The sequence below is a fragment of the Embiotoca jacksoni genome, unplaced genomic scaffold (genome assembly GCF_022577435.1).
Source record: "Embiotoca jacksoni isolate LCO1_2020_lvr unplaced genomic scaffold, fEmbJac1.0.p SCAF_9, whole genome shotgun sequence".
Lineage (NCBI taxonomy): Eukaryota > Metazoa > Chordata > Actinopteri > Embiotocidae > Embiotoca > Embiotoca jacksoni.
Genome location: NW_027185447.1, coordinates 18,302,571 through 18,314,633, shown reverse-complemented (window position 1 = coordinate 18,314,633; position 12,063 = coordinate 18,302,571). Strand labels below are relative to the sequence as shown.

The 12,063-nt window shown below is 40.2% G+C and overlaps 2 protein-coding genes across 11 annotated transcripts in view; one reads left to right on the top strand and one right to left on the bottom strand.

Moving 5' to 3' along the window:
* The first annotated feature begins 1,375 nt into the window (after nucleotides 1-1,375).
* On the top strand, nucleotides 1,376-2,748 carry LOC138193204 (urotensin-2-like). The gene is made up of 4 exons (XM_069141090.1): nucleotides 1,376-1,481; nucleotides 1,838-1,963; nucleotides 2,140-2,183; nucleotides 2,288-2,748. Exons 1-4 carry the CDS (start codon nucleotides 1,376-1,378, stop codon nucleotides 2,399-2,401), a joined length of 390 nt encoding a protein of 129 aa, XP_068997191.1. The 3' UTR covers nucleotides 2,402-2,748.
* A 172-nt stretch (nucleotides 2,749-2,920) lies between these two features.
* Nucleotides 2,921-12,063, bottom strand: part of camta1a (calmodulin binding transcription activator 1a) — a 283,560-nt gene continuing 274,417 nt past the window's right edge. For 4 of the 10 annotated variants that reach the window (XM_069141517.1, XM_069141523.1, XM_069141522.1 and 1 more), the window contains 6 exons: nucleotides 11,332-11,403; nucleotides 11,208-11,228; nucleotides 10,921-11,120; nucleotides 10,549-10,623; nucleotides 10,132-10,162; nucleotides 2,921-8,148 (listed from right to left, as the gene is read on the bottom strand). In XM_069141517.1, the coding sequence (XP_068997618.1) occupies nucleotides 8,116-8,148; nucleotides 10,132-10,162; nucleotides 10,549-10,623; nucleotides 10,921-11,120; nucleotides 11,208-11,228; nucleotides 11,332-11,403 (432 nt within the window). In that variant the 3' untranslated portion in view covers nucleotides 2,921-8,115. Of the gene's footprint in view, nucleotides 8,149-10,108; nucleotides 10,163-10,548; nucleotides 10,624-10,920; nucleotides 11,121-11,207; nucleotides 11,229-11,331; nucleotides 11,404-12,063 lie in introns of all 10 variants that reach the window. The other 6 variants (XM_069141520.1, XM_069141528.1, XM_069141527.1 and 3 more) reach the window with 5 other exon arrangements.

Below are 12,063 nucleotides of genomic sequence, written 5' to 3'. Positions count from 1 at the left end.
TTCATATTTACATTTACCATTTTGAAAGTAGAACCTAATTGCTAATTGTATATTTTACCACTGAGATATTGCTACTTTAGAGAGTTCAGCTGAAAATGCTGTTCATGGAACAATAATGTCTGCTACTATCACGACAGAATATAAAATCCTGATCCTCATTTTTAAAATTTTCTTTCACATTATTCTGTGTGTATTCAAAGAAATGCTATGTGCCCTTGTTTGTTACAAATATCTGTGTCTTGAAGAAGTTCTAGATTTCTAATTAATTGTAAAGGGAACTCCATATACAGCAGAATAAACCTCAAGTATGGGAGAGACAACATTTATTCTGAATATTAAAATAACCTAAAATTGGCAGTGGAGCTTTGACTAATGAAGAATATAAATCTTAATAGCTTTTCAGCAACACTTAATTGAGAGTCTGTCCTTCTACCACCCATAAAATAAAATGTCACTGTCGCTTCATTGGCCCCCATTATCATAGAAGAGACCGAACACTGACGTCATACTGCTAACAATATATACAAATTACATTCAGGGGTGCAACATGTAACATTGTAAACTGCTGTCTCCACCTGTCCCCCGGTCTACTGACCAATAGGAAAGCTTTTCTGACGCTGACCAGTGATGCGGACGCACTCATAAAATTTTATGGCATGACTAAGAAGAAGTGAAAGCACAACTATAACAGGCTTCTAAATAATGTGCATCAATCAAACTGATTCTGTGACCTGTGGAAAATGGACTTAAATGTCAGACGGATAATAGACTTCAAGGCCTTGCACATTTAAGCATGTCTACTGAATCCCTGTTTAAGTAATTATACAAGTTTATTGGGACATCTCTGTACTTTGTATGCTGTAGGCTTTAAGTCAGGAGGATTCAAATGGCCCGAGACTTTAATGAACTAGTGGCATAAAAAACATTTGTCATTTGTCTGCCCAGTTTCTCCACCTGCTCCCCTGTGAGCTGTTGTTGACATGACATCTGAAACACCTGCTTCGATACCATTTACAAAGTCAGTAAAAACAGTCAATCACGCTGAAGAGCTGGTAAAACATGAGTGTGCCCTTGAAGCATGGGCCCTAGCACTTGTCTTTTTATTGAGTCTATAATTCACCTCTGACTGCCTGTTGATTTATCACAGTTAGAAGGGATGGGACTCTGGATATTGCTGATGGCTGTTGTGGCAAGCCAAAGTGTGTGTGTGTGTGTCTGCTGTGTGGCATGTGGCAGGAGGGAGGGGGGGGGGGGGTAGGCTACAGCTTGAAGTATATAACACAGCTGGGACCAGCAGAGCATGAGAGACATCTTCTTTTCACCCGAGGACCTCTGTGCAAAACAGAACCACTTCCAGCTACAGCATCCTACAGTGATGAAGTGCAACCATCTCCTCTCCTGGGCCTTTGTGCTCGTGGCCTGTGGCCCGCTGCTGGCCCACCCCATCACAGAATCTGCTGAGCTGCCCTATTCAGGACCTGGTGAGTGGAGAGTAATATCTCTATTAGAGCTGTTATGCACAGTAATTTACTAATTCAGTATCTTGATTAGCATTTTTAGTGATAAAATGTAATTTGTAAAGATTAATGGCAGGCAAGTCATATCCTCGGGCCTCGAAGTAATTACTTCAGTGCTGCAGTGTTGAACACCGATTGTTCTGCCAAAGTTCACATGCCAAAGTTCTGCCATCTGAGGACAGATTCAACTTTTTGTTCAATTTAATTTAATGGTTTTCTAGTTATAGTGATTACGAGTGAGAATTAGATTAGAAAGAATATCCACAGTACCTGTGAGTGGTGTTTTAATGAACTCTTTGTGGTTGTTTGGGTGTCTTCAGTGTCAGTGGAGGACCGAGGAATCGGCATGTTGGATGATCTGTCTTTCTCCGAGCAGCCCTTCCCTCAACAGGATGGTGCAGGTCTCAGATACTCCACTCTGATGTCTGGGGAGATTAACAGAGACGGTAAGAATCATGCACACGCCACCGACTTTAGCAGCATCGGTGACATCCCAGTCTTTACGTCTTTAACTAAACTTGACTGTTCAAAAGACTGACCTTTCACAGAAACATAGCTAACACACACGTTGACATGAATTATCAAAAATATCAGAATAATCTCATGTTTTATTTTGTCTCAGGTGTCAGAACGACTGGTCTGCTCCCTCGAGGGATGAAAAGAGGGGTGGGTTTTCTGCAAATGTAATCCCAGAAACAGCAAAGAATAGTAAACTACATACCGCAAACTTACTGTGAAGTATATCCCTACAACTCTATCTTGTCTTTCAGGTCCTGTTGGAGAAACAAGGTCTCCTAAATCCTTTCAGCCATGTGCTGGGATTCCGAAAACAGTTCAGGAAGAGAGCAGGGAACTCTGAGTGTTTCTGGAAGTACTGTGTCTAAAACTGTCAACAGGCACCGACGACACACACAAGAGGCAGGGTTTGCACTGAAAGAAAAATCCCCAAATTGCTCCAAAAAAAAAAAAAATACAATATGCAGACTAAATACATAGACAACACCATGCATGAATATACCGTATGTACACATACCCATGCCATGTACTCAGACAAACACACTCGCCCTCATGAGCGCTGTCACAAAAATGCCATAAGTATGACTGAGACATGTTGCTTGGAGACTTTAAGATGATTTATTAGGATTTACGTTAATGTTGTGGGAAACTATGTGCACACATTTAACAAAAGGTTGTCAAATATGACTAAATGTCTTTAAGAAGTGAAAGTCAAAGATTATACAGCACTGTATGTTGAATGGAAATAAAACTGTATTATAAATAAATGGTGTCTCTACTGGTTGTGTTTTCTAGATAAAGTGTTGGTGAGAAACATATTTGGAAGAAGGAACCATTATCGCTTTCTGAAAAGTAAAAGAGGAAACAAAAAGACGTTGCAAAGTTGGTTCTCGAGTTTTCTCCATTTTTTCCTTTTTTTATTATTTTACAGCAGAAAGAATATAAAGCATTCAGAAAACATCTTCCATATTTTAAGGGCAATTCAAAACGTTTTGCATGGCTTCAGCAGCTGAAATCTCTTTTTTTAAATTTTTTTTTTTAAACATATCCATCGAGTCAGTGACGCTTGTACATGCACAATTACAAAAATAAAACTTACAAACAAGAGAAGGGAAGAAAAAGGAGGAAAGCAAAACACATTAGGAGAACCAAGAGGAGATGAAAGTTTTAAGGGGGAAGGGGTCGGGAGCGGAGAAAAATTGGGTCACATACCAGGGAAAGACAGAGAGAAAGACAGCTATAGAGGCGAGGAAAATAGATCTAACACTAGTTCACATGCAAAGTGTCGAGGACCCGTAACTTTCTATCAAAGAAGGGCCTTTTTTTTTTCTTCTCAGTTTGGAATTGATGAAAACGTGCAGTTCGGTAAAGGGTGCCATATAATTGCTGTCCATAAACTACTGAATGCTTGTCTTGCAATACTGGCATTTGCATAAGAGTAAGTCGACTACATGTGTCCAATCATTTTTAAACTTTGCTAGGTCTATAGGTCTCCACAAAATAGTTCTTTATTGCTCTGTGTCATCAGGTGGAATATATCTGTTTCTGTTCTGTTGTCCTGATGTGCCTACCTTTCTCTGGTTTGGGTGCTTCGGAAAAAGAAGAGGAGGAAAGGCAGATTCTCAGGTCAATTCACAGAACATCTCAAAATGTATAATATTGTATGCTAATGAGGAGTCAGCGAACTTGTCATCCCATTCATAAATGGCAGTAAAAACAAGATTTGCAGGTGAACCTTTCATATAACTACAGTCTTAATCTTAAATACCCTCTACACTTTGTCACTTAGATAAATAAAGGGCCTAAAGAACTGGCCAGAATTATACAATGATTTGACAGTTTTCTATGAAAGAAAATCAAATCATTTATCTTAATGAGCAATATATAAACAGACTTTATTCCAGGGCTCCACTAAATGTTCAAGGTTACTGAGAGGAAATGGATTATAGATTATACTCATTCACTTTAAAGATTTCAGTATCGCAGTGGTGAACCTGTCCGTCCCAAATGTTTTGCCAGAAATCACTGCTGAAAGGTTTTCTTATTTCAGTTTTAGCTTCTTCTGCTGTGAATCACAAGTCCTGCTCTGTTTCCTCCTCCCCGTTTTGGCACCCTGAGTAAAATACAGAAGGGAGGTGAACCAGTCCCTCAGCCTGGAAAAGAGCAACGCTGCCTTCACGACTCGGTGTACAAGTGAAACTGACAACTTGACATGTTTGCATGTGTGTGCCGTGCGTGTGTCTGTGTGTACCGTGCGTCACTTATTCATTTGCTATATATACTGTCACAATGTCTCCAACCTTGCCCATTTCATTTGTCCTGTTGGGAGTACACTGATTGAATTAAAATGAATTGAAAAGATAAAAGAAAAAGTCTAAAAAGGTTAGAACTTGATCTAAAAACAATCCTGTCCTCATGCTTCGCCATGAAAACGTCAGTAGCTCCTGAGCACTGATCAGTGGCTCAGTTTGTAGGTTTGCCCTCCGGTCACATGCCCTCTGTCTTTCGGAGTTCTGTGACACGTCAAACCAATGTTCATTGCTTTACAGAACAGTAAGTCTTTTTAACAAGTCTATCTGACTACCGATTCTAGGAAAATAAGCATGCTTCAGGTGCAGTTCTGTCACCCAGTTAACTATTTTACCCATGCAAGCATAATAAATCCTTCTCCTTTTTGCCACAACATTGCATTGGCTATGCATTCTAACCACAGACTGGAGGATGAATGCAAGGCAACAAACCCCAGTAGTGGCGTTTCTAAATGGGATTTTAACAAGCTGTCCCAGTAGAAAAATGGAAAAAATAAAGCTTAGCATGTCGACAAGCTGCAGTGCTGTGCTGATACCGGTGTGTACAAGGAATATGGTTGTGGCTTTGGTGAATCTAATGGTGTAATGGTGGTGATCAGGTGGTGGGTTCATGTGGAGGTTACAGCACTGTCAGTGGGTGACCATGTTCTCTCACATTTCTTTCACCTCAGGTACATCGTGTGATTCCGGAAAAGGATTGTTGTTATCAGGATATGAATAGGCACTTTCTACATAAACACTCTGGAAATAAAGTTTACATATCAGATGAGTGGAAAACAAAAACAAACAAACAAATAAACAAAAACAATCAATTGAGGAAATAAATCAGAAAAAAAATGGGAGAAATACCTATTTAGCCTACTAATTATTTAACAAACATGACAACACTTCATTAAACAAAACTCAAGTTTTTCAGTGGCACTTGGCTGAATAATCACATGTTGGATACAGAATACACTTTCTGGTAGGAATATATTATAGGAATTAGACAGCAGCCAACAGGCACCTCTAAACCAGCAGCTCATGTCTTATCATGTCTTATCTCTCGATCAAAACCTTACGTTAAATACGATCCAATGTACAAGACACATCTTCTGCTTATTATTGGCACCAGCTCACTGTTTTACACGAGTTACTACAGTCGTTTTGGCTCATTGAACCTGCATCGAGAACTGTAAGCGCTGTCCCTCTGGATATAATTGTTTTAGCACCTTTGACTGTTGGAACGGTTCATTTTGCAAATGTGTTTTCAGCTGCTTGGCAAAGAAACGCAGTCATGTACAGAATGTTTTTTTCATTCATTCTTTTAGACATGGAATACAAGGTCTATTTAGATCCTGGCAGCCTTGATCAAGGACGTGTGTTTTTTTTAATAAAACATATTGGACTGGGAACATCTTATCATCAGTTTACTACAGGGATCAGTTCATAAATCAAAGCTCGGTGCAACATACTGCACATTTTAAAGGGGGTGAATTCCAAGTTTTCCAGTGACAGAGGGTAATAACATGGATTGCTTTATAGGGACACCATGGTCAAGGCTGCCATTCACAATCTTTAAGACAGACAAGATACCTCAGTAATCGTATCACATTCTATTTGCAATGACAACAAAAAAAAATCGAACTCGACTTTGATCTGGTGTATTCAGTGATGGATAAATGGACTAGTTATCTGTGGGAATGGTGGACACATGACAGACCTAAATGCTGTCCGTTATATATATGACTCCCTCTGCAAACTGTGTACCTCATTTTTTTTTTGTGATCCTCGGCCAGTTGTGATGTTATGGTCTTCAGTGCTAGTGTGTATTTCTCTGTATGATTATCGGTTCTGCAAAAAATTAACTTAATTCTCTTCTTAAGCTATATAGCATTCACATACCTTGGCACCATTGGCAAAAGGTTCTTGGTAGCCCAAAAATAAACAAATGAAAAAAAAAAATAACATAACCATACTTGTTTTAAGATAATTTTGAAGACTTCTCCTAACACTAAATACAGTATTTTTTTTTTATCTTTTAATATTGCAATAATATCATGCTTTAGCAAAATGTTCTTCTCAGGAACAATCAAAATAAAATAAAATACTCTAATAGTGAAATAGTTTTAATTTTACAGAGCATAGCCACTACTGCTTTTGTTGTTTTTTTTCCCTTTTGACTCTGTTCATACTTTTCATGCACATAGCTCATTTTTATCCCAGGTATTTACACTATATACAAACAATACAACCATACTTCTTAGGCATTCAAACAAAACTATACAAATATTCTGTTTTTGTCTCGTACCTGTTTTTGACCCATTTTTAATGAATAAAATAATATATTTCTAAAATACAATCCCCTTTGGGTACATGTTTTTTCCTACGTACTTTCAGCCTTCTTTATATACAGAAATCGCTCAATTGTCAAAAATATGGATTTGTCAAACCCCTATTTTGGGACAAGCTTAGGGACCCCTCAAAGAATCTCTAAGACGTCAAGGCAATGTATGTGATCTTCCCCTCAAAAGCCTTCACAGGCTCTGAAGTTCATTTAAAAAGAACAGTAATAACCTGCATGACCATAACCATTACAACACAAAATAGGCAAGTTCTTTTCTCTTGTTAGGTTTCAGAGGAGCAATCAGCTGAACAAGGCAAACGGAAATAAAAATAAGAAACAGGACAACACAGGAAAAGCTTCATTACTGAAGATGGTCGAACTTATGGAGGAGAATATGGACATGTGGACCACTGAGGTGGAAAAACGAAAATGAAAATCAGAGGATAGGCTGAAAGACTAGACCATAAGCACACAAGCAAAGACTTTTCTTGCCAAGAAGTCATGCATTTTTCTTGGTAGGATTTAACAACATATAGCCTGAAGATACAGATCACCAATACATTGGACATGATGGAGGAAATACATTGGACAGTATGGAACAAATTCAAGTAATAAAGTGACAATATATACGATAAAGCATAGTTTTTTTTTTTTTTTTTTTAAGAAATGTTTAAACAGAAATATCTTATCCCCATTCTGCTTCTGCACGTTTAAACCCCGACTACATTCATTTGTAGCTCCACCCGTGTGGGCAGACTGGTGGGGTAGAGCACAGTGGGACACAGGAGGAACTGTCGAGCTAAATTGAATATTGTAGAATCTACAGCAGTGGATAGAAGTGGGTGTGTGGGTTATCGATATATTTGGTTAAAAAAAATCCTTCCTCGAATGAATTGATTGGTCACTTAAAAAATTATGAAATACAATTAGAGCCCAGAGTGTTTTTCTGCATGGTCTCTGTCCTCTGAGGTCCTCTGCAGCAGCCTTAATGTACGTCTCCTCGGGTCAGACCGCCTCAGACCGCCTCAGACGTGTCCTGCGTTTGCTTTCTTCACTGTACGAAACCTCTTCATATCCAAAAAAGACAAAGCAATCCATGAAAAAGTGCAAAAAAATGCCATGAAGCAAATGTTCTGCGACCCCCCCCCTCCCCCGATCCCACCCCGACCCTTTTTAGTTTATAATCCTGTAGATGTTGTCACTCTCCAACCAAAATCAAGTCAGTGGAAAGAATAGATATGTGAAAAAAATGCCGTTGTACATGTAATAGTAGTCGAACCAGTAACACTGCAGTAGTAGTAATAATTGCAGTGCTTGCATTGATGTTTTTTTTTTTTTTTCATTTCTCGTGTAAAATGTCTCGGTTACAAACAAAAAAAAAAAGAAAAAACAAAAAGAGGAGTCAGGAGAGGGATGTCACATCGCAAGAGGGCTCTTCTGAGGGGTCTCATGTTCCCTGGCCCTTTTCAATTCTTTCACCCTGGAACACAGAGAGAGACACGTGTCCATCAGTGCAACATCCTTGACTTTAGTTCATCCAGACACACACACAGTATCATACAAGGTTTAGCCAGAACTATCAGAGAAATATCAAGTCAGCCCAGATCATCAGGAACTACAGCTGGTCTGTGAAAGGAAATGTTGGTCAGGATGGAATCGAACTGGCACTTTGGAATGAAGACAAGGAGATAATTAAACACACTTACAGAGTCATTACTATATAAAATTATTACATTTGGGATAAAAATCTGCTTCTGTAACAAAATAAATACAGAAAAAAAATGGTAGTGATACTATAATTACGATAATTACAATTATTCTAGATTAATATACTAACACTTGGCACCTTGAATTTTTTTTTGCACAAAATGCAGCACTAAGGTGGCTCGAAGGTGAACTACCTTTAGGTGTTTCACAGAAGTGTTTTTTCTACATCTAAAAATAATCTATTTGGTCAGTTGTAGTCAGTGAATCGTCATCACACTGAGAAAAGGTTGAGAAGAAATTCTCAGTTTGTAAAACAAAATACAACGCACCTGAAATTTTCACAAGTGCACTCACTGGTAGTTCATAAAATATTACCACCACAAGAATGTGTGTGTCTGGAGTGTGTGAGCAAAAGGTGGTTAGATTAACCTAAACACACACCAACCACCACGTGATGGACAAATACGACTACATTTACGTATGTCTTGAAGAGAAGTAGACTTGCATGGTGAGATGCAGTGCACGTGCGCGCACACACACACACACACACACACACACACACACACACACACACACACACACACACACACACACACACACACCATGGGTGAGTGTGTGCTGCATCCTCTCATGCTGAGCTGGTGTACACTCCCTGGAGGTGTGAATCCATTAAAGCTATGTGAGGTAGTCCCGTGGATGGAGGAAACTATTGTTTGTTTTGTCGCTGTGACCTATATGCTATCACAGCTTTCTAACCTATATCACAGTATAGCAGACATAAGAGGTGGTAACATCAACAATCTCACCTGCTCTAAAAACATGCTAACCTATTTTAGGACAATAAACGGCTACTATTAAAAGAATACAAAACATGTCACAGCGAGGAGGATAAATAGCCTTTTTTCCATTCGAGTGTATCTTTTAGAGCATTTTATACTTCATTTATTTCTTTTGTTTTGATGAACCAGTGGGCATATCACGTTCAAAGACTTGACACAATTTTAGTAAATGGAAATTAGAAGGGTTAAATCCCCCTCACAGTCTGTCGAGTGGCTAAAAAACAGAGCACACAGCCAGCCAGACAGACAACTACTTCAGAAACAGCAGTTCCATAGCATGCCTAAAGGTAGAAGAGCAAGGCCCAGAGTTGTCACCACTTTGACATGCAGCAGAATATAAAACATGGTTGAGAAAAAGCCTCCCGTTCTCTCAAACTGGCTATCTGCATAACCACACAAAGCTGAAAGAAAACAACAAAAAAACATGAACCAAAAGTAACTTCTAAGGAGAGAAAGGACAGAGATAAAGAGAGTCAGAGAAGTGCCTGTTAAGTGTTGCAGTGATATTGTCAATCAGAAGCATTTTGTTAGTTTGAGAACGGTTCTGCTCTAAATCTGAGCTTCTCAGTCCACCTGTGGCTCCAGTTGGCAGCCGTCATGCAAGCAGGCATCAAGCAACAGTGATGGAGAATGAGGAAGGGTGGGTGGGGTGGTGGAGAGAGAGAGAGAGAGAGAGAGAGAGAGAGAGAGAGAGAGAGAGAGAGAGAGAGAGAGAGAGAGAGAGAAAGAGAGCAAAAAGAGGAAGTGAGGAGAGGAGGGAAAGGATGCGAAGGCCGAGACCTCAGGAGGAGATAATTGTATTATTAAAGAGTGAGAGTAGAGGGAGTCAGGAAAGAAAGAGGCATACAGAATAAACAGGTAGAGAAAGAGAGAGAGGAAGAAAGAGGCACGAACTGAGTTGCTGAGGCTGCACTCACCCGCTTGAACAGTCTATGGTCCATCAAGGGGCTTGGCATAAACAGCAAAACAATACCAGACAGCTATTAGCACACAGTAGGTACTGTGAGGGAGGGGGCGAGGACAGGTGGGGGCCAAATACAGTGAGGAGGGGGGGAGGTGGAGCTTAGGAGTTGGGGACATTTCTAACCACCCTTTTTATTTTTTTGCAACAAAAATAAATCAAACACATCACACAGTAAAAAAAAAAATAGTTGAGGGATGGACAAAATTATGACACTGGAAGTAGTTTCTACTGATTAACTCAATAGGATAACTAACCCTTGCAGTAAATCTGAAAGTGAGCTTTCATTTAGCCTGTGTAAACTTGTATGTGCATGTATGCATGTATATAAATGAGTATGTCAGTATGTGTGTGAGTCACCGTTGGGGCCTACCTGTGGCGGCAGCGTCGTAGGAACCTCATAATCTTCCTGGCAGCCTGATCCTGCCTCTTTGTGAGCAGACTACCTCTATAAAACAGCAGAAAGACAACAGTGTCTTACTGTCCAGCAAACAATCGTTTGTGGAGACACAGTTGACTAATCTTTAATGTTTCCCTTTCAAAACATAAAATTACTATTTATCAGTCCTCAGACTTCTTGTGGTAAATATGTCTGTTGATAAATGACCTAAGGCATCGATTAATCCTCAGTCAAGTCCAATTCGCACATCATATTGCAGTATGTATGACAAAGTGGTCTCTTCTGTAACCTACTATCTGTAACTTGATTTGTATATTCGAGTATTAATTCAGTATGAATGTCTACCTCAGTTTGTGCTGCACCAGGGCAGCAGCGGCCCCCCGGTGGTGGGGCTTCAGCCTGCCAAACTCCTTGTAGCTGCGGTAGTATTGCTGAATGAGCACGGCAGCCCTCTTGCTTTGCTGGAACTTCTTCTGTTCGTGGTAGCTGCGGAATTTACTCTGGATAAGGATGGCGGCCTGCGTCATCTTCTTATAAAGTGCATACTGCCGACGAGAACAAAACAGTGCGTCACGCTCTGCTGTGTGTGTTATGGATTGACGCTTGGGCAGGTGTCAGCGAAAATGTTTTACCTTCAAGGCTATCCATGTTAGCTTGTGAACAGGAAAAGGAAAACATTATGAATGATGCACTAAAATGTACTGAGATGTAGATTTTAATCATGTCTGGAGCACATCGGTGAATCGCGGTGCCTACCTGTTTGTATTTCTTGTAACAACGTTGTATAACAGCAGCAGCTACTTCCTGTTGCTCTCGGAGGGGCCGCCCCTGTTGGAGAATAGAGTGTGAGAGGTCAGAGGTCACAGCACAACCTGCTTTTTGCCACCAAGGATATTAGTGGCTCTATTTCCGTGAGGTCTCCTGGTAGCTCGCATGTGAATGCCACCATGGAAGTCCACGCCTGGTGGACCAGCCCTCCCCCTGTGAATATTAGGGAGGAGGAAGGTAAGCTGTTGCGTGACAGAGAGCCAAAGGTCCACCTTGATATCAGCTGGCAGACGGGCTCAACAGATGACTGTGAACGACAGCCAACAGTTTGTCATATAAAAACTCATTAAAAGTAGCTGGGGGGGTGCGTAGGGAGTTGAGAAATGGGATCGGGCAGGGGGAAAAGGACTGGTGTGTGGAGAGCTAGTTAAAAACAGGCAGTAGCAGGCTCCATACCCCTAACTGAGAAACAGAGAGACAGAGAGACAGAGACAGAGTGGGAGAACATTATCTTAAATCTGTCTAAGTGCAGCAGGGAAACAGGGGACAGTGCAGTCGTTTCTCTAAGCAAGGCCATGCTCTGCTCAAGCCACCTTTCCCATGCTGAAACCACAGGGACATATTTGTATTTTTTTGTTATAGTTGTAATGTGTATATGAGCAGAGGAACAGAGAATGAGACAAAGATAGAGACAGAAAATGTGATCAATAAAACAGTACA

What these genes read in the sequence shown, in the direction of transcription:
- LOC138193204 (XM_069141090.1), top strand. Translation starts at nt 1,376, where the DNA reads ATGAAGTGCAACCATCTCCTCTCCTGGGCCTTTGTGCTCGTGGCCTGT. An exon ending in TGGGGAGATTAACAGAGACG is followed by an intron (nt 1,964 to 2,139) that starts GTAAGAATCATG and finishes ATTTTGTCTCAG; the next exon opens with GTGTCAGAACGACTGGTCTG. An exon ending in CTCGAGGGATGAAAAGAGGG is followed by an intron (nt 2,184 to 2,287) that starts GTGGGTTTTCTG and finishes CTTGTCTTTCAG; the next exon opens with GTCCTGTTGGAGAAACAAGG.